The sequence below is a fragment of the Vanessa atalanta genome, chromosome 15 (assembly GCF_905147765.1).
Source record: "Vanessa atalanta chromosome 15, ilVanAtal1.2, whole genome shotgun sequence".
Taxonomy (NCBI): Eukaryota; Metazoa; Arthropoda; class Insecta; order Lepidoptera; family Nymphalidae; genus Vanessa; species Vanessa atalanta.
Genome location: NC_061885.1, coordinates 3,217,164 through 3,240,775, shown reverse-complemented (window position 1 = coordinate 3,240,775; position 23,612 = coordinate 3,217,164). Strand labels below are relative to the sequence as shown.

The 23,612-nt window shown below is 31.4% G+C and overlaps 5 protein-coding genes across 12 annotated transcripts; 2 read left to right on the top strand and 3 right to left on the bottom strand.

Moving 5' to 3' along the window:
• Window positions 1-880: 880 nt before the first annotated feature.
• On the top strand, window positions 881-7,368 carry LOC125069593 (protein LSM14 homolog B-B). 6 transcript variants are annotated; one of them, XM_047679138.1, is made up of 9 exons: window positions 881-1,121; window positions 1,844-2,251; window positions 3,031-3,140; window positions 3,813-3,981; window positions 4,367-4,587; window positions 4,797-4,936; window positions 5,106-5,282; window positions 5,636-5,820; window positions 6,094-7,368. In XM_047679138.1, exons 1-9 carry the CDS (start codon window positions 1,001-1,003, stop codon window positions 6,099-6,101), a joined length of 1,539 nt encoding a protein of 512 aa, XP_047535094.1. In that variant the 5' UTR covers window positions 881-1,000; the 3' UTR covers window positions 6,102-7,368. The 6 variants fall into 6 exon arrangements, with proteins under 6 accessions (XP_047535094.1, XP_047535093.1, XP_047535096.1 ...); XM_047679137.1 differs by having other exon boundaries at window positions 882-1,121; window positions 3,816-3,996; XM_047679140.1 differs by having other exon boundaries at window positions 882-1,121; window positions 3,813-3,996; window positions 4,367-4,554.
• Window positions 7,369-8,409: 1,041 nt separating this feature from the next.
• On the bottom strand, window positions 8,410-13,346 carry LOC125069594 (15-hydroxyprostaglandin dehydrogenase [NAD(+)]-like). Its single transcript, XM_047679143.1, has 6 exons — window positions 12,986-13,346; window positions 10,552-10,675; window positions 10,330-10,436; window positions 10,061-10,234; window positions 9,413-9,567; window positions 8,410-9,078 (listed from the first exon to the last, which is right to left on the bottom strand). Exons 1-6 carry the CDS (start codon window positions 13,076-13,078, stop codon window positions 8,973-8,975), a joined length of 759 nt encoding a protein of 252 aa, XP_047535099.1. The 5' UTR covers window positions 13,079-13,346; the 3' UTR covers window positions 8,410-8,972.
• Window positions 13,347-13,877: 531 nt separating this feature from the next.
• On the bottom strand, window positions 13,878-19,212 carry LOC125069592 (kelch-like protein 10). The gene is made up of 7 exons (XM_047679135.1): window positions 18,344-19,212; window positions 18,091-18,272; window positions 17,763-17,974; window positions 17,404-17,552; window positions 15,963-16,149; window positions 15,380-15,502; window positions 13,878-14,285 (listed from the first exon to the last, which is right to left on the bottom strand). The coding sequence occupies exons 1-7, from the start codon at window positions 19,184-19,186 to the stop codon at window positions 14,095-14,097; spliced, it is 1,887 nt and encodes a 628-aa protein (XP_047535091.1). The 5' UTR covers window positions 19,187-19,212; the 3' UTR covers window positions 13,878-14,094.
• A 172-nt stretch (window positions 19,213-19,384) lies between these two features.
• Window positions 19,385-21,110, top strand: LOC125069595 (60S ribosomal protein L18). The gene is made up of 4 exons (XM_047679144.1): window positions 19,385-19,448; window positions 19,577-19,663; window positions 19,772-20,033; window positions 20,884-21,110. Exons 1-4 carry the CDS (start codon window positions 19,446-19,448, stop codon window positions 21,081-21,083), a joined length of 552 nt encoding a protein of 183 aa, XP_047535100.1. The 5' UTR covers window positions 19,385-19,445; the 3' UTR covers window positions 21,084-21,110.
• A 131-nt stretch (window positions 21,111-21,241) lies between these two features.
• LOC125069239 (folliculin) lies at window positions 21,242-23,552 on the bottom strand. Of its 3 annotated transcripts, XM_047678661.1 has the most exons (7): window positions 23,154-23,552; window positions 22,820-23,005; window positions 22,567-22,702; window positions 22,090-22,352; window positions 21,774-21,978; window positions 21,596-21,698; window positions 21,242-21,431 (listed from the first exon to the last, which is right to left on the bottom strand). In XM_047678661.1, exons 1-7 carry the CDS (start codon window positions 23,418-23,420, stop codon window positions 21,293-21,295), a joined length of 1,299 nt encoding a protein of 432 aa, XP_047534617.1. In that variant the 5' UTR covers window positions 23,421-23,552; the 3' UTR covers window positions 21,242-21,292. The 3 variants fall into 3 exon arrangements, with proteins under 3 accessions (XP_047534617.1, XP_047534618.1, XP_047534619.1); XM_047678662.1 differs by lacking the exon at window positions 22,820-23,005; XM_047678663.1 differs by lacking the exon at window positions 21,596-21,698 and having other exon boundaries at window positions 21,307-21,431.
• Window positions 23,553-23,612: the final 60 nt, after the last annotated feature.

Genomic DNA, 23,612 nt, shown 5'->3' with positions numbered 1-23,612 from the left:
TTTGTTAGCGCTACCCTTACCGAAATACAGTATAAAGTAATCATTATACTGTATTTTTTATGTATTCCTCATTAATATGAAGCATTAAATTTTATATTTAAATAGTTTTATTCTGTTAAAATTTAAGCTCCTAGTACACATTGGGCCAGAGTATTCGGAATGTTGACTAAATAATTAGGTCCCAATAGCAATGAGAGTACTATTTACAAGTTTACGTATACTTATAAATTATAATTCAATCAAAATTGTCCGTTTGATAAGGATTATTATTATAATATTTATAATAAATGACTGTAAAGAAAGTTATCAAGCCTAATTAATCGGACATAAAAAATAATAAAAAAATATAATACTAACAGAACTAAATTTTCAAATAATATTTGATTTTCATTGAGGCTTTCCAACTTAAATAATTATATTTGACATTCATATTTATTTAAAAAATAGTTTATATATATACATAATATAGTAAAAATTGGGATAAGGACATGAGGATGAAGATGATAATAGAAAATATATTTTATGTTCGCATACATAAAAAAAATTTAATGGTTATAAATAATATGATGTATTCGATTATAATTATAACCACTGCCATTAAAATATGAAATATTAAGAATGAGTTTTAAAAAAAATGTACAATATTTTCATTTTTATTTGGATTATTGGAATTTGTAATAATTGTATGTGGAATAATTTTAATAAATTTATATCTTTATTTTTATTTACAAACAGTGAAGTATTTTTTATTGATGTTCATAATATATATGTTAAAAAGGCAAATATAACTCAATATATTTATAATATTACAAGTCATACGCTGTGTACAGAGTCCCGTATTGCTTCGAAAGTTTATTTTTTATCTATATCCTCAGCTGTTTGTAAACGCCCCGCTTGTTGCCAACTTCCCGTCAGTCATTTTATTCGCTGGCTGTTAGTTTACGGTCGACAATATCCTTAAAAATCTTCGTCATCGGAAGTTAATTTCTAAAGTGACATTATGAGTTCTGGTATGCCTGAATTGGGCTCCAAGATAAGCCTAATATCGAAAGCTGATATTCGTTACGAAGGCCGACTCTTCACCGTCGATCCTCAGGAATGTACCATCGCTTTAGCTAGCGGTAAGTTGACAAATGGATGCTTGTTGTCCTGTAATGTATTATTTTCTATCAAAACCTTCCGTTATGTTATTGTAATTAATTGGAATCTATAGAAATATATAATTTTAAATCGAATTATTACAAAATTTAATGAACCAAATAGTCTATTTTCCCTCCTAATGTTCAAACCGCTTATATTGTTTAAAGTCTTGAAATAGATTAATTAACTTTTTATAATTATGTAAAATACTGTTCAATGATATGCTTTTTAAGATAATTATCTGCTTTACCACATTGTTTTGATACTACCCTCACTTTAAAATCTTGCTGAACCATTGTGACCGCGGTTTCACATTGATGACGTTGATAACGATTTGTTCTTGTAAACAATAAGATTAGCGTTAGAGGATTCCAATTTGATTTTAACAATTAGACCTATCACACAAATGTAATTGCAGAAATAATAATATAACAAAAACTTTTGTTTGAGCTTGTTATGCATTATTAAAAACATATGCTTAAATCTCAACAAAAAGTAGAACTATTATTTTTAAATTGTGTAAGATTTGTAGAATCTTTGTATAAATATGAATATATTTTGTAATATATAAATTATGAGCATCATACTTATTCAGATTTATGGTTATCATGTAGGTAAATATTTTAGAAAAAAAGCTTGTCATCAAATTTCTGCTTTCACATTTTTAAACTGATTGACTTTAAAGTGTTATTCTTCATTTCAGTGCGATCATTTGGTACTGAGGATCGAGAGACCCAATACCCAGTGGCACCACAAAGTCAAGTCTACGACTACATCTTATTCCGTGGATCAGATATAAAGGATATTAGAGTTCTGAACAATGTGCCTTCATTGCCAAATGATCCAGCCATTGTGCAGATGTCTGTACCACCGTCCCTTGGGACCGGTGGACAGGGGCAGTATACAGGGCAGTACAACCACCCTGTTGTTGGACAGACGCAATATCCTCAATATCACCCCATGGCTGGCTTTCCTGGGAGTGTTCACCCTCAGCTCAGCAAGACCAGTGAGTTATCCCCACAAACCTCCGTGGATTTGACACCACAACCTCAACCTGTTAATGCACCAATTGGATCAGGAGTGGTGCATCACAACCAAGTGAAAGACCAAGGTTTTCATTAGATAATTTTGCTTCAGCTTCCTAAAATGCTATGCTTGCGATTTTCCTAGCACATTCACCTTTCTTATTTTCATCATCATCCATTACGTTAGATATATTTTTATTATACATATATTTTCATCTAAATGCTTTCATTAATTTCAAATTAATTCTGTAGAAGGTGATAAATTTCTGTTTTTAACATTCAAATTAGACAGAACTTACAAAATTAAGTAACTTTTGTTTTTATACCCTTAAAGATGTCACTTTGTAGGCTGAAAATAATAATTTTGTATTTTTTTTCAATAATAATTAATAATAAATAATTCTAGCTATCTATAACATGCATAAAATAACCAGTCAAAATCGCAATCTGCATTTCCCTTGGTCTGTTACTTGCAAAAAAAGGATATCAAAATATTACTTATACATAGTATTTTTTGCTTTTTTTTTATATTTATAAAGGCTAGCTAGGCTAGAAGGCTGGCTAAGAAGATCAACAGAAGACTGTATAAAATGTGTAATTTTTTATTGGCCTTCTGTGTTTAATATTCTCTTTATAGGATGTTTTCAAATTATAGCACTATATTCATCATACATTTGTCATGTAATATGTATTTTTTTAAAGTAAAATTTTGTTATTTATTTTGTAGATGGTATCAGTATATTTTAAAGCACCTTAGCACAAAAATATTTTTACTTACAATTTGCTTATGCTCTTATGATGCTATGGCTATGTTGAAGTATATTTTCCTTAAAAAAAAATTAATCATAATATTTATTAATTACAGGTTCGATGTTAGATCTTATTGGAGGTGGTTCTCAACAAAGTGCTTCTCGATCTGGTACTCCAGCTGCCGTGGGACATAGGAAGAGCCCTACAGCTGATCAAGGCACTCAGGTAACATATCTAAGGATCCTTTACTAATAATCTTAAGAATTTAGTAGTAGAAAAATGAAATAATAACAAATTTATGTATTGGTTGATAATAATATTATGTATCAGACATTTAAAATTAATACATCATTTAACACACACAAAATATTGCAACAACAATATTCTTACAATAATAATGGTTTAAATGTTAATAAAATGTATATTTAGATATATATGTATATATTAAAATATATATATACTATGTTTTTAAATAACTTTTCAAATTCATAATTACAAAACACACAACTCCTATTCTATCATGTAACAAAAATATGTTTGGCTAGCTCTTTGGCACCTATTTGTTGAAATTGGGTAATATAATATAGGTAGGCGAACAGAAAAATGGACCACCTGATGGTAAGTGATGACTACCACCCATTGACATTGGTGTGGTAAAAAATATTAATAATTCCTAAGCTTGTTGCTGTAGTTACACCGGCTCACTTACCCTGCAAACCAGAACACAATAATACTAAGTATTGCTGTTTTGTGGTTGAATACCTACTGACAGGCTTGCACAAAGCAAAGGACTACCAACAATTACTACTACTAGACCAAACCTAACCACATTGCACAGTGTTAGGTACTGGTATTATCCCTAGATTTCTTCATTTACTGAACACTTTACATTGTTAGCAGGCGGGCTCTGGAGCTAGTGGTTCGGGCCAGCGTGACAGCCGACGCACGAGCACCAGCGGCGGCCCTTCCGCCAAGCCGACTGGCCAGCGCCCGCGACCTCTCTCTCGCACACGCCAGCGACAGCCTAGCGGATCGCAGCCTCCACAGATGCACAATCACCAGCCTGGTGAGCATGTTGAAAGTAAGATGCACTAATGTTGTTATATGTCACCCATGTGTATGAAAAGAAAAAAGTAAAGGTAAGAGTTAAGTAGTTGCATGGTCACACTTTTTTTTTCTTAGTAGACCAAGAAAATAGTTATAGTCATTTGGTTTTAAAAAAAAAAAACTTTTTTTTATGTATTGAGTTTTGTTTTTTTTCTTTTCTTACATAATTTTAATATTTTTTATCAATGAAATTAATGAATTGAAATTGTTTGCACAGGTTACAAGTGTTCATGAGGTTTTACGTGAACATTACTGTTTCTTTTATAAATTATGTATTATTATTATAAAAACTTAAATAAAATTATATAAATTGCAATGACTAATAATTATAAATATTCCTTCAGTGCAAAATTACAACCGTGGTGGATGGAGGGGAAGGTCACGTGGACGTGGCCGTGGCTTCGTGCCTCGTAACAAAAACACGCTCAAATTTGACAATGACTATGATTTTGAGCAAGCTAATACTGAGTTTGAAGAACTCCGCAGCCAGCTGGCAAAGGCTAAGATCTCGGATGCTGATGTTAAAGTTGAAGTAAGAGACTTAGAAGATTTAAAAGAGAAAATGGTACAATATAAAATTTCCCAAATATTTTAGATATATATTTATTTAACATTCATGATCAGCATTAGAAACAACTTACTTGCTATAAACATAATAAGAATATTTTTCATATAACTGCATTTTAATATTATGCTTCTATTATAATATGATACTTATTTGTGGTAAATTTTTATGTAAATTTCAACAATAATTAATATTCGTTGATCTTAAAGGGTGAAGTGGACAAGAAGGATGATTCTGGTAATGAAACTGGAGCTGGTGAACCCGAGTTAGAAGAAGACAATCTTGCATTTACTGGCTATGATAAAAAGAAGAGCTTCTTTGATAATATTTCTTGTGAGGCTGTGGAAAGGTGAGTAAAGTAGTAACACCTACCTAAAATAAAACCTATTTTTTTTTAACCTAGGGTAATTATAATGTTATCATCATAAATATATATCATGTTATACAGGCTTTTTATTTGCTTAGGATTAAAATGTAACTAAGGTCATTTACAGTATAGGAATTTATCGTATCTTTAGGTCAAAGGGTCGCAGCCAGCGAACGGACTGGAGAACGGAGCGTAAGCTGAACTCTGAGACGTTCGGCGTAGCGTCGGCGCGTCGCGGAGCTTGGCGCCCGCGGGCCACCTGGCGCCACCCGCCGCACAACCCGCACCCGCACCCGCACGCGCACCCACACGCGCACCCGCACCATCCGTGAGTTCATGGCTTTTGGAGAACTACTTATTGGTATCAATGCTAGCATTTAGCCTCCTAAGATGTGCTTGTGTTTGTAGGTTATATTGACATGATCACGTAGTACAGTAAATAAATTCTTAAAAAGTTTCACTTGCACAATATTATAGAACTAATATCTTTGTATTAGAACATATTTTATCATTAAACAGTAGAATTGATATAACATTTATGGAATTCTCATAGGTAAAAGTTTTTTTTTTAATTCAGTATACGCAGTTATTTTTTATTATTAGCAGAAATGCTTGCATATTCTTTCAACTCCTAAATAATAAATAAATGCTTGAGAACAGTAACCATAACTCAGAGGATAGTATGTCTTACTTCCCCAGCTGGAGGCCGATGCGAGGCGGGCGCGGTCGACTCAACCACAACAACAGTGGCAACATGAACAACAACCACCACAACCAACACAATCAACATAACCAACAACGCCGCAACAACGCGCCCGCCGCCTCTGCATCCGCACAGCCATCGTCGCAACAAGCCTCCGCTGCAGGTACATACTCAACTTATATAATAGATAATGTGTCTAGTTATTTTTAAAGCCATATTTGCTATGAAAAAATCTTTATAATTACTAATAAACTTGATAGAAGTTTAATTTTGTGTTTGACAGGGCAAAGCCTCTATGAATTGAAACAAGATATTAAATGATTATATTTAGGTATTTGATTTCATGACATATATTATAAGGTTACATACACAAGGCAGGCTAAATAATAATAATAATAAATATAAATGAATTTGACAGAATTTTATTCTTTTTCAGCGAAGTAGGGGTCAAATGACGTGAAGAGTATACTGAATCTTAATTTATTATCGCGAGGACTAATCACAAATGGATAAGTAACGGAAAAGTGTATGTTGGTGATTGAAGTGTGTAATTATGTAATCGATTTAAAAATGTAAAGGGAGCTGTAATACGGGAAGACATAACAAGGCTAGGAATTAAGTGATGGACATTGCTATGGTGTGATAGTGTTGTATCCAATATAAGGAAGGTGTTAGAAATGAATTCCCGTAAGCATGCGACAGAACAAATCGTCTTCGTCCAGGCGCTTATGGCTAGCGCGGTGTAAGTATATGAATAGGTGAGCCACACATTCAGTCAATGGGCTGTATTGACCTCTCGAATCTTGTCACAAGTCGACCGATACGATATTAGGCTAAATTCTGTGATGTGAGGTTTCAATATCATTTATTGTAATTGTTGCCTTTTGTAAAGAATATAGAGCCGTGCATTGTATAATTGAAATCTTTATTTATAATATGCCCAAAAAATCTTTATATTTTTTTTTGTCCTAGCTTCTCACCTATTACGCGCATTTGTGCCTATTAAGAATTGTAACGAGAGTTAGATTATAAATGTGTTTTTATTTTTTCCAAAGTGTCATTGCACTTTTAATTTTTTTTTTTTTTGTAAGCAATGACGCAATGGTCAGTGTTACAGCAGTCCTACTAGATTATAGTAAAAATGAGCTTATAGAAATACCCTTGAGCGCGTTTGTTCCTTTCTGCTGGACAGGTTTTCTTATGAATGTAGAAAAATTTATTAGTGTTTACTAAAGTACTTGAGGTGTTTCGGCTCAAATTAAAAATCCTTGCAATGACTCGATGTGATTTATTGACTGTCATTTTTTATTGTTAGTTTTAGAGTAAATGAAATGTGATAGTAGGACTGCTGGCATGATCCTGTGGCAGTCTCACTGGAGTGTAGTTTGTGATAGTAGGTGAAGATTTGTTAATGTTGAACTGAATTGTGATCTGCCACGAGGATTACAGCCAGATTGAGCTGCAGTGATTCAAAGTGTTTTATCACACAAATTTTATGATAATATTTGTTTAAATAAGGACTCCTTTGTTTCTCATATCAAATTGCGATCATTATATTGTAAATTTTAAAGTCGATTGGCTAAAGTTCCGTTTTGTGCGGATTATCGAAATAAATTTTTTGACAAAATGCAATATATTTGTAAATCTGTAACTCAAAAACTGTACCTGGTGATTGTATTAATACGGAAATATACATTTACTACAAATCTTCCATATGGCTATTTGATTAAAACATCTTTATATTTTCAAATTCTTTTTATTGCAAATTAAAACTCAAGCTTGTACCGAGTGTACTTAGCGATAGTTTTAAATAACAAAAGTACAAAATGTTTATAAAACATATAAAAAATTCTCAATACAAAACAACGGGTTACCATAATCGTGTTTTATCAATACACAAGTAAAACAGATTGCAACAATTACCTAAGTACAAAACTGTTTTATAAGGATCATACTACCCAAACAAAATAAGTCTGGGGCATCTTTTGGTATAATGATACATCAATAAAGCTATTTATAATTAGTCACTTACTTAACTTGTGTTGCTAAGTATCAATTTTAATAGAATTATCTTAAAATTATCGTATAGAAAAAGAAACAAAATTGAACTAGATAAGTAGATTGAATTTATATTAGTAAAGTCTGGTTTTACAAAACATGCACGATGCCCTCAACGCGTATAAATGCGTAACATGTCATACATTCGTAACTCTTAATAATTCAGTGTTATTCATTACTCAAATACATGATCTAAATAACTATAATATGATAAGAAATTCCAATAATTACATACATGAGTGAGAGGCAATACAAGACCTTAGGACCTAATTTATATTACAATTTATAAAACACTTTAAAAAATATAAATACCGTTCTTAAAACTACTACTACGAGAAGAAAATATGTACACAACCGTATATTACTTTAAGTATATAATGCATAAAGCCTATCACCCACAAGTTCTAAAAAAAACTGTACTAAACATTAGACATAACTTTTTACCAGTAACGTAACGCCATTTTTTTTAAATTTAGAATTTAACAAATTGGATCATTTTAATAGCTCATAAGCATCTTATAAAATCAATTACCGCTCCTTCCTTTAAAAGTAATTAAGAACCATGAGCTTGTTTTTAAAGCTATTGATATAATTAATAGTCTTTAATTTTATTGGTTTTTATAATACACATATCACATAATTTGAAGTTTAAAATAATTACTTAACTGAGTATATAGGTTTTATGTATTACAATTAATGCTAGTATTATTAGCTGTACTTATTGTAAACATCTTGAGCCTTATATAAAGAGACTGATTTTAATTTAATACAGGATTACACAACAATGGTATACATAGATATTTGTGCATATTTCATTTTATTTTATTAGTACTTTAAAAAGTGCTTAGGGACTTCTTCACACATCTTGCACGGTAAGTTACGAGGTCGCATATGTGACACCTGTGTTCTTAAGTGTACAATATTTATTTAATTCCCATTACTTTGGCTTAGAAATTAATAAATTTTACATTATTGTTTAAATAAGGTTTATAACGTTAGTTTCGTGACTTGTCAATTAGAGGTCAAAGCAAGACAAAACTATTCACCACGATTTAAATTGCCATAATTATAATTCAAACATTATAAATTAACATAACACATAGAATAGGTATTATTATCTACAAGCAACATTCTCAAGGTGGCTTATCTGTAAAAATACTAGAGTAAAAATTAAATAAAAATATGTGTACATATAGGTACGTGGCACTAAATCAGATATTGTAGAAAATTGAAAAAAATATTATTGTGTAAAAAAATTTAACCACGCCATTCCCTTGCCGGTTGACCGTTTTCTACTATCCAAACAGACCCGCTCTGAGCCTTCATCAAGACCTCGATCAACGTTCTCCCAATATGCTCCGGGCTGGAAAAGTCAAAATAGTTAACGTATATCAAACATAAGCCACAGATTAAAAAGAACATCGCTGTAAAAATATATATACAAGTATTTTAAAATATATGCAACAACTTATATCGTTCATGAAAGCATAAAACATTGAAAACAAGAGCGCAACCAACCGGTGCTTACTTGCTCGTGACAAAAGTGTATAATAATCACGTCATGTTGCTATACAATTTCACCTTTAATTCTACCCAAAGAAGTTTTTCTTCGTGTAATATGTCTCTAACATTTAACGGAAATCTTACGTTTCGTTTTATACATAATTTATTTATTATTTTCTATTGTAAGGCATTACCTCTGAGCCTTGCAGTTGGCGTTGTCACGCTGCCAAGCGGCTTCGTATTCCGAGGACATCAGTTGCTTACGGATCTCTTTTACAAGTCCTGTATCTGTCAAGCCCGGGCATAAGGCTATGCTTCGAACACCAGTTAAGTTCACATGGTATTGGTCCTATATTATGAAACAATATTTTAGCATTAGCATTAGCAGCCCGTAAATGTCCCACTGCTGGGATAAAGGCCTCCTCTCCCTTTGAGGAGAAGGTTTGGAGCATATTCCACCACGCTGCTCCAATGGGTTGGCAGAATACACATGTGGCAGAATTTCGTTGAAATTAGACACATGCAGGTTTCCTCACGATGTTTTCCTTCACCGCCGAGCACGAGATGAATTATAAACACAAATTAAGCACATGAAAATTCAGTGGTGCCTGCCTGGGTTTGAACCCGAAATCATCGGTTAAGATGCACGCGTTCTAACCACTGGGCCATCTCGGCTCTTGAAACAATATATTTAACACTAATTTAAAAGTAACTAACTCATAGACAAATTTACTACTTTTTACTATTTGATATATTCCTACAAAAGGACAAATCATTTGATGTAGGTAAGACGAATATAATGCATTCCATTCCATCTCCATACTATTCCGCCTGAAACTTACCCCATACGATCTTGTAAGACCAACAACAGCATAGTTAGTAGCGGTGTATATTGGAGTTGAGACTTGTGGTCTGACGAAAGCAGTCGACGCTGTATTAATAATAGTACCGCCCTGACCTCCGCGGTCTTTACCCATGAACCGGTAAGCAAGAAGAGTGCCGCGAATGACTCCGTTCTAAAATACATTTAATTTTTAAGTAACAACAAAAACCTCAAGTACTATATAGTTTATATAGCTCAGAAATTGATTGAATATTAGTAATAACGAACCAAATTAACGTCGACTTCCAATTCCCAAAATCTATCATTCATAACTCCAGCATTGTTGATCACTATATCCAGTCGATTAAATACCTTTATAGTCATTTCAAATGCCTCTGTAAAATAAATAGGATTAACCAAAGTTGTCCCCATTAGAAAAAATATTTTAAAACGTCGATATAATATTTTCACATCACAAATAAAAATATATTTTTCAAAAACAATTCTGACCTTCATATTGTGGATAATCAGTAACGTCACATTGACAAAATAAAACGTTTTTCCGACCATACTTCACGCCCAACTCATCGGCCACCTGTTCTCCGATTTCAGAATCAATATCACACAGCGATACCTGAAAAATAAATATTGCATGCATATTGTGTACAATGTTTTTCGGCTTCGGTAATAATTTATGAAAACATATCATTTATTTTACATGCCTTATAAATATTATGAAAATAGTGCCTATATATTATCAGATTAATATTTCCCAAAATAGCAAAGCGAAAATTTGTATCGTGAAATATCCCTTTATATTTAATTCACATTTTCCTGTTTCTATAATATCTTTATATATAGCCTCATATTATCAATAATAAACTCACTACCCATATGTAATTCTATATTTCAATCAATTACTTAGTTTATATTTTGAAAAACTCAGAATCAACAATTTATCATTTATTAAAGTTTACTTTGCTTTTATTATTGGATCAGCGCGTTCATAAAAGATTTACATTTATAAATGACGATGGCCAAATTCGGTTTGCAATTACAATTGGTGAGCAAGTTTGTTCGGTTAAAAAGCTCTTTGGTGTTAAATTAAATCGTCGTGTCTGCTTTAATATTAAAAACATTCATTTATACGTTGACAATAGGGTAAAATAAATTGTTCATGAATAATAATGAATTTCAGAATACTCCGTTTATTTGTTAATAGAATCAATTATATTACTTTCAAACAATTTCAATTAAGGATAGGTATGTTTCTTTTACAAGTGTTTCATTGTCATCAGCTTTTTTTAAAGAGTTCACGATGATTGTTAATGATAAAGTTTTTCAAAAATGGAATCTTATTTGAAACGTTGCCCTAGAACTCTGTAAATATCCCACTGCAGGGCAAAAGTTTCCATCTTCACTAGAAGTATATTGCTAACTCGTCAACGTTGTTCCAATGAAAATCGGTGTGAGTGTAGACATAATAAATACAAATAGACTACAAGGCACTTGAAAACTCATCGTTGGTTGGCCGGGTTTGATTTTTATTATGTACTAAAATATATATTTTTTGTAAAAAAAAAGAAACGATGAAAAAAGGTTATCTTTATGACATTTTTGGTAGGAAGAATAATAAATATTTAAAATATTTTTTATCGAAACTCTTTGTTTAAATGGGTATCTATAATAACCACAATCATGTATTTTAATGAAAAATCATTCAAAAAAAATAGTAATTTTATACCAATAACATATGAACAACAAATAAAGAGAAATATATACTTTAAAATGTAATTCGATTATTTAATAAGCCGATCGATTCATCGTCTTTTTGGACATAAACATTTAAAAAAAGGGTTCATTCTTAATTCCTAGACTATTATCTTTTATATTTTAATAAAAAATATATTAATTTAACTTCGACCATTAAGTAATCAAATATTTAAATTTTAAGTACAATAATGACATCGTTTATACCGTTTTTTATAGGTTATCGCAAAGGATTAAAAAATCTTAGACATTTTTTTTTTGAGAATGCAATTTGAATGTACTATTTAGTTTATTTGCTCTCTAGTGATATTTTTTTATCTACGGCTAATAATATTAACATGGCTTATAATTTTTAAACGCACCCGCCTTTTAAAATGGTTACACATACGAGTTTAATGAAATGTTTATATTTTACAAATATTTTAAATTCTCTTTTAATTGTGAACACATTGTAAATATAGCACCTATTGTGATTTATTATTTTAAAGTCACGCTTTAAAATAAGAAGATATTTTCCGTTTCGTATTGAATTGATTACTTAGGTATCTACTTATTTACTTAGCGAATAGCAAAAAATCCCTTACCTACTTTCAATTATAAAATAATACACAATTATAATTCCAATATAAGTATATCAAGGATAACATGTAAGTGGAGACTAAAACTTTTGATTTCGTCACAACAACAAAAATCAATAAAAATATATTCATTAAAGAATATACAAAATTTTATTTTATTTATTTATCATAAGACTAATGTGATAATAATTCTATATTACCTACTAATTAAGGAAGACATACTCAGAAAAAATAAATGAACAGTAAAATCTAAAAACATTTTAATTTTCTATAACACGAAAATCTACTAATTGAAAAGGTATGTACAGATTATAATCATTACTTTAAACTGTAATACTTCATAAAAATAAGTAAACATAAACGAAACGAATCAACGACCGAGGCGCGGCAAAAATCAATACAAATAATAGCTGCCTGTGAAGACACTTGACATCTTTTCTTACATACTTTACGTTTAGGTATTTTACGCACATATCAATTATTTACGACTCACACAGTCAGTTTGGCTTCTTTCCAACCCAGTTTAACCTTTTACCTTGAACTTAAGATTAGTAATGCACCATGAACGGCTTACGTTTACTTAACCGCCGACTCACCTTAGCTCCTTGTTTCAGTAATTCCTCGCTATAAGCGAGTCCGATACCTGCCGCGGCGCCTGTTATTAAAGCAACTTTGCCTTTTAACTCCATTTCGAAATTTTTCTATTTTAAGAGGACTGCGCCCGAATGCGGCAACCACTACGCTCAATGTGGGTGTGCTTCGATCGCGACGGAATCTCGGGCTAAAAGGGGAGGTTAGGGGGGTGTACTCCCGGTCCTCCCCTATTCCCCTCCTGTAGTAAATATACGCACGATTGCACGCCACTCTCGCTATCCTACGTCGATTCAGACTCGTGTGGACGGTTCACAGGACACTTTGTATACCGCTATAAATAGGCCTCGTAGTACGACACTCATATGTTTTATGGTATGAATACGTTGTAACTATGGCGCATTGCAAACTTCGGTCAGTATTGCGATATAAATAAAACAAATCGTTTCTTGTATTTTACTTTATTTGTCAATTTCTCATTAGTTCACTTGGGTACAATTTTTCTCGCTAATAAACAATTTTACATTTTTTAATATTATTTATCTATTTAAAATATCACAGATCAAACGATTTAACGGATTTTCGATTACCGCTGCATCGTATTTTTACATATGAGTTTAAAAACGCAGCCCTTTCGATTGCAATGGACGCGAGCTATAGGTACACAAAAATACCTAAATAAAATTTATCACAAACAACTTTTTAATATAAAAAAAATTATTTCAAAACCTTTTTCTCTAAAATGACTTTCGATGTAAAAACTAAATATTTTATATTTTGTCATGATTTTAAATAATTACAATACAATCAAAATGCGATATCAATAAAATAACCATGATTTACGTCAAATAAAATAGGATAGACAAAGTCTTATGTACAATATTAATATATAATATATCACAGTTGCTGAGACGGCTACGTTTTAGCAAAATAGGCACATAATTAGTCTCAATAATAAGCATTATAATAATAAAAGAAGAATTCCATAAATTATTTCTGTCCTATCTATACTAAATTATTTGAGCATGGAAAAAGGGTGACCTAAATTTTATCTTTCAGAACGGGACATAAATAAACAGAAACTATAAATTTAATCATCGTTTTGGAAATAATTTTATGAATGATATACTTGATCTGCGCCAGCTGCTGGCACGGCTTTTGCGAGGTATGAGAATGATCGAGCGTTAGGAAGACCGGCGAGGACACAAGCGCTGAGAGCGGAACGAGTGAGGTTCATAGGAGCTGCGTCGTACCATTCCAATGTGTCTCCATCATAGCATTCGACATGAGGTATCGTTGTCGAACCTGCAAAATTTTATATTTATAGCATACATCGTTACTACTATATGTATGTATAACTAGCCGTAGACCGCGGCTTCGTTTGCGTCAGGTGTCAGCCTAGAAAAATCCCTGTCCTTCCTTCAACCTTGCTTCATACCAAGTATTATGACATTCGGTTCAGTGGTTTGGCCGCGATAAAGTAACAGACAGACAGATCGAGTTACTTTTTCATTTATAATATAATTATAGTTTATCACTATTGATTTCTTAGCCTTGTTCATTTACTATTTACGCTAATTTAACTACAGAGTCCACAAGGCATAGACCTACTCTAACAAAATGAGATTTAGACAATTTTATATCATACAATATATTTTTAGAACAATATGAATATAAACTGCCTCTTTGATAGCCAGGCTAGGTTTATAAGGTAGATCCTGAAGTCCTAGATTCAATTTGATAAAAATATTGTTTTTTTTTTACGAGTAGCTCAGAGTAGTAGGAAGTTGGCTGTGTTTAATCTCCTGTGCAAAACCTAATATAAAACCATTTGTTCGTCGCCTGAACTCTTTTAGGTCCTGATTAACCATCCCATCGCATTATAAAAATGCAATTGGATTTGCGTATGCTCTTGAATATTATAATGTCTCCTGTGCAAAATTTATTAGTTAGAAATATAAATTTGCAATCAAACCTCAACCTTTCTGTTACAAACCCTCTACAAACAGTTTTTTTTTAAATAAATGGAATTAAACACTTATTTCATATTTATTGAATATTGAATAGGAATATGATATAGAAATAAAATAAGATAAAGAATTAAAATAAGATCTATAATAATCTTTAGGCAGCCGTTGCGGATGTAAGTTGGAAGAGAACTGAACTACTGCTGAGCCCTACTTCTGTCTCTCCTGCCTATACTGCTGACATTGCAGCAGTAAGCTGCAGGGGTATAACAGTTCGTTGACGTTCGGCACAGAAATGTTGAATTGGATTGAACTCTCATTCCAGTTGAAAATCTAACATAAAACCTCACTTATCCGGTTAAAAAAATATCCCATCACTCTCAAAACACGTAACATATAATTGAATTGTTAGTAGCTTATAAAATAACGAACCATTAAAACCTCCTATTACAAAAATCATGTCGTCCAGCAAGACTGTAGCAAAGTTGCTTCTGGCACTAAACATTTCCGTCACTTCCTGCCATTCGCTACCGCGCTGCGGACAAAACCGCTCCCCTGTGTAAAAATAGTACTCTCATAAGGGGACTATCTTACCTCCTTTCTGATATATTAAGTCATCAAGTTATTTTGAAACTTATACAAATATCCGAGCAGAGCTTAACGTGAAATATTGTTTCAGTGTCGATGGCAGTATAGTCAAATTTACACATTAAGGAACTTAAATACATATTTTAAAAATAATATTAAAATACATATAAGCCCAATATTACAAAACTAATTTGAAAAAATAATTGCTTAGAGTATTTTTATAATATTTATTTAATAATAGTATTAGTTAACATTAAAAATTCTTGTAGTAGTAACTTTTTATTCTAACAATTTTGGGTTTATTTTTCAATTGAATTAAAAAAGAATAACGTATCGAGCCAATGTCTATGGTACCTATGTAACCTGTATGTAATCAATAACGAAAAATGTCTCGAAATGCCTTAATAATAAAATAATTTGCATTCACCAGTATTAAGACGACTGTAACCATTAAATCCACCCAAAGCGTACAATGAGTCTCTGTACGCAATTAGACTGACTCCCGAACGTGGACTGAGCATTGACCGAATGAAACTCCATTGCTTAGTTTCGGAGTCAAAAATCTCAGCTGAACTCAATACCTCTTGACCGTTGAAACCTCCTACTATGTAAATCTGTAATGATTTTTCTTACAAAAATATTTTTTTAATATTTTAAAACATTAAGTAATATTTATAATACAATAATTAAATAATAAATACTGTAAAAACCGAAAAAATGCTTTTAAAATAAACTGGTAATAAAATTTGACTCTTTGCATCGGTCTCATAATCATAAAGCAGTTGTTTTAAGTCAGCGGGGAGATAGAATTTTTTTTATACATGTATTTTTACTGTTTTGACTGTTCTTGTTTGATCAATTAATCTTTTGTTTGATTTTAGTTTTTTTTTAATATAAACATATATTTACTACCAACTGAACATTTTTAATACTTTTCTATTTTGATTTTATATTTTAATACTAGTTATTCATTGTTCGATTAATAAAAAAACTAAATTAAACTATTTCGTTTTCTTAACTTAGTCGGGGAGATCAATCATTTAAATATAAAATTTTGATTTCTCTTTAATCACTCGGAACACTTCTAAGTCTAATGACACAAAGATAAACCATAGATGTACAAATCAAATAAGAGTTTTGAAAACAGATATTACATTATATATTTATAATTTTTTTTTTTTTTAAGTAAATACATAGTATCGTAATATTTTTAATTGATTGCAAATAACTGCTTATCTTAAGAACATTTTTCATTTTACCTATTTAAGGATTTATAGATGTATGTAAGGTCAAATCCGCAGTTCATCTATTTATTTTTTAGGTTTCATTTTTATGTCGATATGTCAATGCTGAATCATTGGTTTGGTTTGCATTTTAGAATTTGTAATAAAAAAGTGTATTTTATTTATATGCATATTATGTCGTTATGTACATATATATTATAAATACTGTCGAGTGCTGCGTTGTCGCATTTACGTCTCCAATAAGGTGAATGTACTGAGTTGAACAGCAGTTTACACAGTTTACAGAACGCTTCTGAAACGTCAAAAGTTAACTACGAATATCTCGATAGCGACATCAGAAAAATGTATGTAGTTTCTGAAAACAGTTTTTTTGGCCATGAATTGACTACGATACATATACATTTTTATCATTTTATTTCGATTTCGTCAACTTCCGGTACTTCCGAGATTTTTATTCGCAAATATTGCTTTCAAATCATCGGCTAAGTGCCTTTTTCATTTTTCAATCGATGCATCGATCGATACATGTGATCTATTACATATTACAAATTTATGAAAAGTTAGACAAGTGGAAATATTTTACAGTTATCCTTTACAGGTTTTTAGGTGAAACCTAGTACTCACCTTTCCTCCAAGTGAAGCCGCACTAGCATCAGAGCGTTGTTTATTCATTGGCGTTGTCATTTCCCATTGGTTCTTTTGTGGATAGTAGCGCTCGACTGAAGACATACGAGTACGTCCATTGTAACCACCTAATGCGTATATTAACCCATCTGAAACACACTTTTCTATTTAATCAAGGAAACTTAAAATACAACGCAAATTTATACAATAATCGAATTACAGTGTAACAATGAAAAATAAAAGATATCGAACCAAATTGGCTTAAGACTTTACTATACTAATACATTCCTGAAAAAAAATGTTTATAACTTGGGCTGGTAAAGTTTCTTCCGGTTTAGCTGTCAGGATTCAGAACTAACCGTGAACGACAACACTGACGTAACATCTTGCTTGATACATGCAAGCTCGTTCGTGCCAAGTGTTGGCAACCGGATCGTAACATCGAACGGTATTGAAATGGTCGCTGCCATCGAATCCGCCAATCATATATATTAAATTATTCAATGCACACAGTCCATGATAAGCACGAGGTGATAAGTCCATATGAATAGAAAGAAACCAGCGGTCCGCTCTATAAATAAAAAAGTATCATTATATAATAATAATAAAGTAAATTATAATTTTGCAGTACATACCAAAAATAAAATAAATTGGTATACGTAATTAGAATAATTCCTAAAAGAATACCGTGTATCATAAGTTTCAACAAAGCTTGTTGGACTGCCAGCGCTCCAACCACCTACTGCAAAAAGTATTTCGTAAGGAATTCGTGGTCTCGCTAAGGGATCGTTAAGATCAGCTTCCCCATCTGGCCTCGAGTCCAAAACAGTAAGAAATACTACAGCTGGATACAACGCTTCCTGGCATTTCTATAACGAAATAATATTTAAGTATAAAGCTATCGTATATACTGATGTATCTCAATTATAATCTGTCATACTTCGTCATCAATGACTGGCTGCCACTGTAAAATTTTTGACTTAAAATATTTGTAGCCGATGTGACCATAGCGCACGCAAGATAATAATGATGGGATATATTTTCTTCTATTTTCTAAGTCATGCTCTACCCACATTTTCACAGCTTGAAACACTATTTCTTCATTTCTAACGTTTAATTCATCGTCGCGTAATATATCTTCCAGTTCTTCGTGAGATAGTAATTTGAATTCACTACATTCTTTCAATATTCTCGCAATATTTTGTCTTATGAACAACTTTCCTTTATTTTCTAGCTCACTACAGAAATAACACCTGGCAAATTTAAATATTCCAAGACAGTTGTGAGGTCGTAATTCTTGTAAAAGGAATTGGCAACATAATTGTATAACCCCAACGACATCAAATTGATCAGCGTAGGGTAATAAATATTCCACATTTTCAGCAGTAACTACACATGTCCCCGTATAAGCATAGTCAAGTATTAAGTTCATATAATAGGAAGGGACGTCTACGATTATTTCTGTTTCTTCTGGTTTACCTTTTTTTAATGAATTTACAAAAATTGCTTTAAAATAAGGACTAACTGCTGAAAGTATAGCTCGATGTACTTGAATAGATTTCTTATCTTTACAAACGATTACTCCATCACATAATTGACCGTTTTGTCTTAACTCGTTCCATATTGCCGGAAATTCAACTACAGAATAATTTTCAGGGAGACACACACATTTTCTTTTTCGAGCTATAATTCTCCTTTTTGTTAAACGTGGCTTAGTAGCTGTTGCAGTACGCACAGAATTTTTGCTTTTTGATAGTTTTCGATGTTTCGAATTAAATTCCATCCCTTTCGAAAAAACGGCGGTCGAAACTTGTGGTCTGTCACGACGACAGTTTTAAGACAGTGGTCCTTTCATTTGTTTCAATATTTTAAATTAAATAAAATATATTTTCAATTTAATTGAAATATTGTTATTTCGTTGGCCAGTTTGAAAAACACATATCTATGGTTTTTTGTTCTTGACAGACGCATACTGGTAACATCGAAAGCTCCGTCAATTATTGTTTTTGTCTATAGACTCTCTTTTTCTTCCGGTTGTCAATATGGTGAGTTTCGCTCAAAGAAAAATAAAAATTATCCATAAAAATCTTCGTGATATCAACCCAGTGTTAAAGTTTTAAGTGATTTACAGTTAAAGCAGTGAAGTTAAAATGTGTTACTATATTTATTTCAGGGTGTCGACATCAACCATAAACACGACAGGAAAGTTAGGCGTACCGAAGTTAAATCTCAGGATGTATACCTGAGGTTACTTGTTAAAGTAAGTAAATAAAGAAAATGTAAATTAATTTACTTGATAATTACTAGTTATATCATTTTTCATTGATCACAATTGTCTTATTATTCTAACCTAAATTTTTGTTGACAGTTATACAGATATTTGGCCAGACGTACAAATGCCAAGTTCAACACGATTGTCTTGCGACGGCTGTTCATGAGCCGTATCAACCGGGCGCCCATTTCTTTGTCACGTCTTGCTCGCCACATGAAGAAACCCACCCGTGAGGGTCTGATTGCCGTGGTTGTCGGAACCGTTACCAACGACGTGAGGCTGTATACAGTACCTAAGATGTCTGTTGCTGCACTTCATGTGACTGAAAAGGCACGCGCCCGTATCTTGGCTGCTGGAGGTAAGTAATGTTATATTCTATTTTATTGTTTAAAAATGTTAGGTTATGTAGCATGCTAATGTTTATCCTTTTTAATTGATCGATATGACTCTTAACCCTACAAGCACGGATATATACAAATTAGACGAAATATTATATATAAATTATATTAATAACCTTTGTATTCAATAACAAAAAACATTAATAAATGAATATTTTTAGTTATTATAATAACTTAATAAGTTGTAATAAAAACAACAATTACCAATAGTTCAGAATATCTTAATACAAACTTATATTTCGCTAAATATATAATATTGTCAATTTAATTATTATTGTTCAGCCCCTTAATATATTATTAAGGTTATTATAACTCATTTAATGAAAATATATTTAGTTACAACAGAATATCACTTGATTGTTCTTTCATGAGAATACATTATCAAATTATTAGTAACCAGTAGAACATCTCCATTAGTATGATGTTTTTTATAAAGAAGACCTTTATAATGGGTAAACTTGTGTTATAGCATATGGTACTATTAGTATTAGTATAATAAAATGCTTAACTAGAATTAATATATGTTACCAGTTTGACCTTTTACTTCGTGATACTACAATGAATATCTGTTACATTCTCATGATACAATTCAGTTTTCAGCTGTTTATAGTCTATAATATATAAATTGAAATTAATAATAACTCTTGACAATCAATCTGCCTAAATAAACAGTAATTCTCCTATTGCATCTTTTTTTAAACTATTTGGTTCCATTGTGATATATAAGCCAAAAATAAGGCTGAACTTTATGTTTGGCTTATAATTTGTGTTAAATGTGGTCAAATATGTTAAATATAATTATTTTTCTAGGTGAGATTCTAACTTTCGACCAGTTGGCTCTCCGTGCTCCTACCGGCCGCAAGACTGTTCTGGTTCAAGGACGTAGAAATGCCCGTGAAGCTGTACGTCACTTTGGTCCTGCACCAGGTGCACCGCGCTCACACACTAAGCCTTATGTACGCTCAAAGGGCCATGAGCGTTCAAGACCGAGCCGTCGCTCAAATGTGTAATCTTTTTAATATAAGGAGTACTACCTATTTTTGAGTTTTCATTTATAATTCCTTTAAAATACATATCTAGTTTACATTTATTGATCACAAGGAAAAGTAATTATCTATTTTTTAGGGTGGAAAAGTATTATAAGAATTATAAATAATATGAGTTATGTTAAAAAAATAATTTAATAACAATTAGTAAATCAATATTTTTTATAATAGCCTTATAAACAACAGAATGATTGTGACCAATAATTCACCAACAATTCATCGTTTGGTGATACTCCTAATATTTGTTTTAACTTCGTAACTGCATCTGGCTTTCCAGAAGATTGTAAAGCCATCTTGATAGTTTTAGCAATTCTGCAATAAACATAGTTAAAATAATTATTATTTCCAATTCAGTAATTATACAGACAATACAATTTTGATAAAAACAGATCATCTATTATTACTTGGTCTTTACTTAGCTTAATTATTATTATGTGAAATAACAAAGTTCCATGATATAAAAAAACAATTCTTACCCTAACCACTCAACTGTTAAGGATTTTATATGTTGATGTAAAACAACATCATTGAACTTTGTGTTTGTCATAGCATTCACTATTTTATTCATCAATGTAGGACCTGCAACAGTTCATTTGAAATGATGCTTTAAATATTTAAATTCTAGAAGAAAAAATCAAAGAGTGTAAAACATACATTTGGTTGGCAATGTGCCACTCCATTTGCAACTGAAATTACTGTTATCCATTTCTTCTAAAATACATACATCTGGTGACTGTGTAGCTGGTACCAGATTTATCGGTCTGATCTTTAAACCAGTATTATTATTAGAGCTTGGCAATAATCTTGATAAACAATTTATTATTTTTGATGGCTCTGTTTGTTTACTTTTTATTTCAATCTGTAACAAACTACTTTAAATAAAATATATTTAATAATGAATGAATGAATTCAACAGAAATGGGTTAGGTTGTTATATTTTGAAGCCAGAACTTTTCTGTCTTAGACTCACATCAATTCCTGTCAAAGTACAATATAGAATTATCCTAAACACAGCATTTGTCAGTAAGTTTTCTAGCTCTCTCAGAGACATACTATCATCATTTTCTGTCACCATACAAGCACTTTCATCAAATATCGTCCCAATAGTCATTTGAGGGTTTAACTTTTTAAGTAAATCTTGACTTGTATAAAGGGTTTCTGAGTAAGTTACAGCTCCCGTCCTTAGCATCCATGTGAAATGAGAATGAAGTTTTTTAAAAATATCATCGTCTCCTACAAGTTAAAAGAAAAATCTTCACAATAATTAGGTTAACTATATATTTCAAGTAAAATTAATTTATAAAATGTTATGAAGACATTATACTAAATTGAAAACAAACATTATTTATGTTATTCTTTGTTTTTATATACATTTCACTAAGCTTTTGTCTCCTTTCTGGTTTTATACATTTTAAATAAATCATATAAAATAACAAGAAATATGTACCTGTGAGCTGTGTGAGAGATCTAGACTGGCCAAAATCATTTCTTCCTGTTTTCAGCCTCAAAGCTCTTTGAGAACAAATACTTTGTTCATTATCATATACTATATCTGCTAATTGTTGAAGTTCCTTTGCAATTTTCTACAATAATAAAAAATTGCATTATTACTCATATTGTCTAATAAATTTTACTTAAATAATATGTGTGATTTTTTTAGTGTAATAAACACTAACGATAGCTGTTAATTTATATCTAACCTGCATGTGTTCCGAAAGTACTGGAGTTACATTAAGAAGTAACATTTTATCTTTCATCAGAACAACTATTGAAAATAATCTTTTAAGACCCCTCGCCCTTGTATCTTTTAAATGAAACATGAGACTCAGGACATGACCTTGGGTATCACTGAAGTATACCACTCCACCTTCTTTACTCCAACTCACCTAAAAAGTAATAAGAAACTAAAACACTTTATAAGTTAATGAGAATTTTATAAAATAACGAATGAATTACTATGAATCGTGTGTTTCTTAATATATTATTTGCTTGAAATTTATTTGTTTACATAATAGTTTTAAAACAAATATTTACTTCACAAGTAATACTTCGTAGAGCAGCCTGCCTCAAGAAAGCTGTGACATCAGCGTTAGGAACCGACTCTCTGCTACAAAAAATAATTCCATCATCATCCCTTGATACGTAAACAGTTTCAGGTCCTACAGAAGTACATCCACTACATTGAACTGCGCAATTCGATGACTCAGTTGTATGTGTATCATTGTCTGTTGTAAATGTACAGAACAATGGTCGAGGCCCATGAGCTTCACAAAAATGGCACAAACCAACAATTGCATTCATTTTTTCATTAAAATAACACAGTATAGGCTTAAAACTGTAAGGCGAACTTAAAAGTTCATTGCAAACAATTTATTTTGATTTCATTTGTAATTTTTTTATTTAAGTTTTCATAAAGAAATTTAATACTTATACGCTTTCATTAATAAATAAAAATGAAAAAATACTTTTTTTATTTGAATTGGAAAATAATGT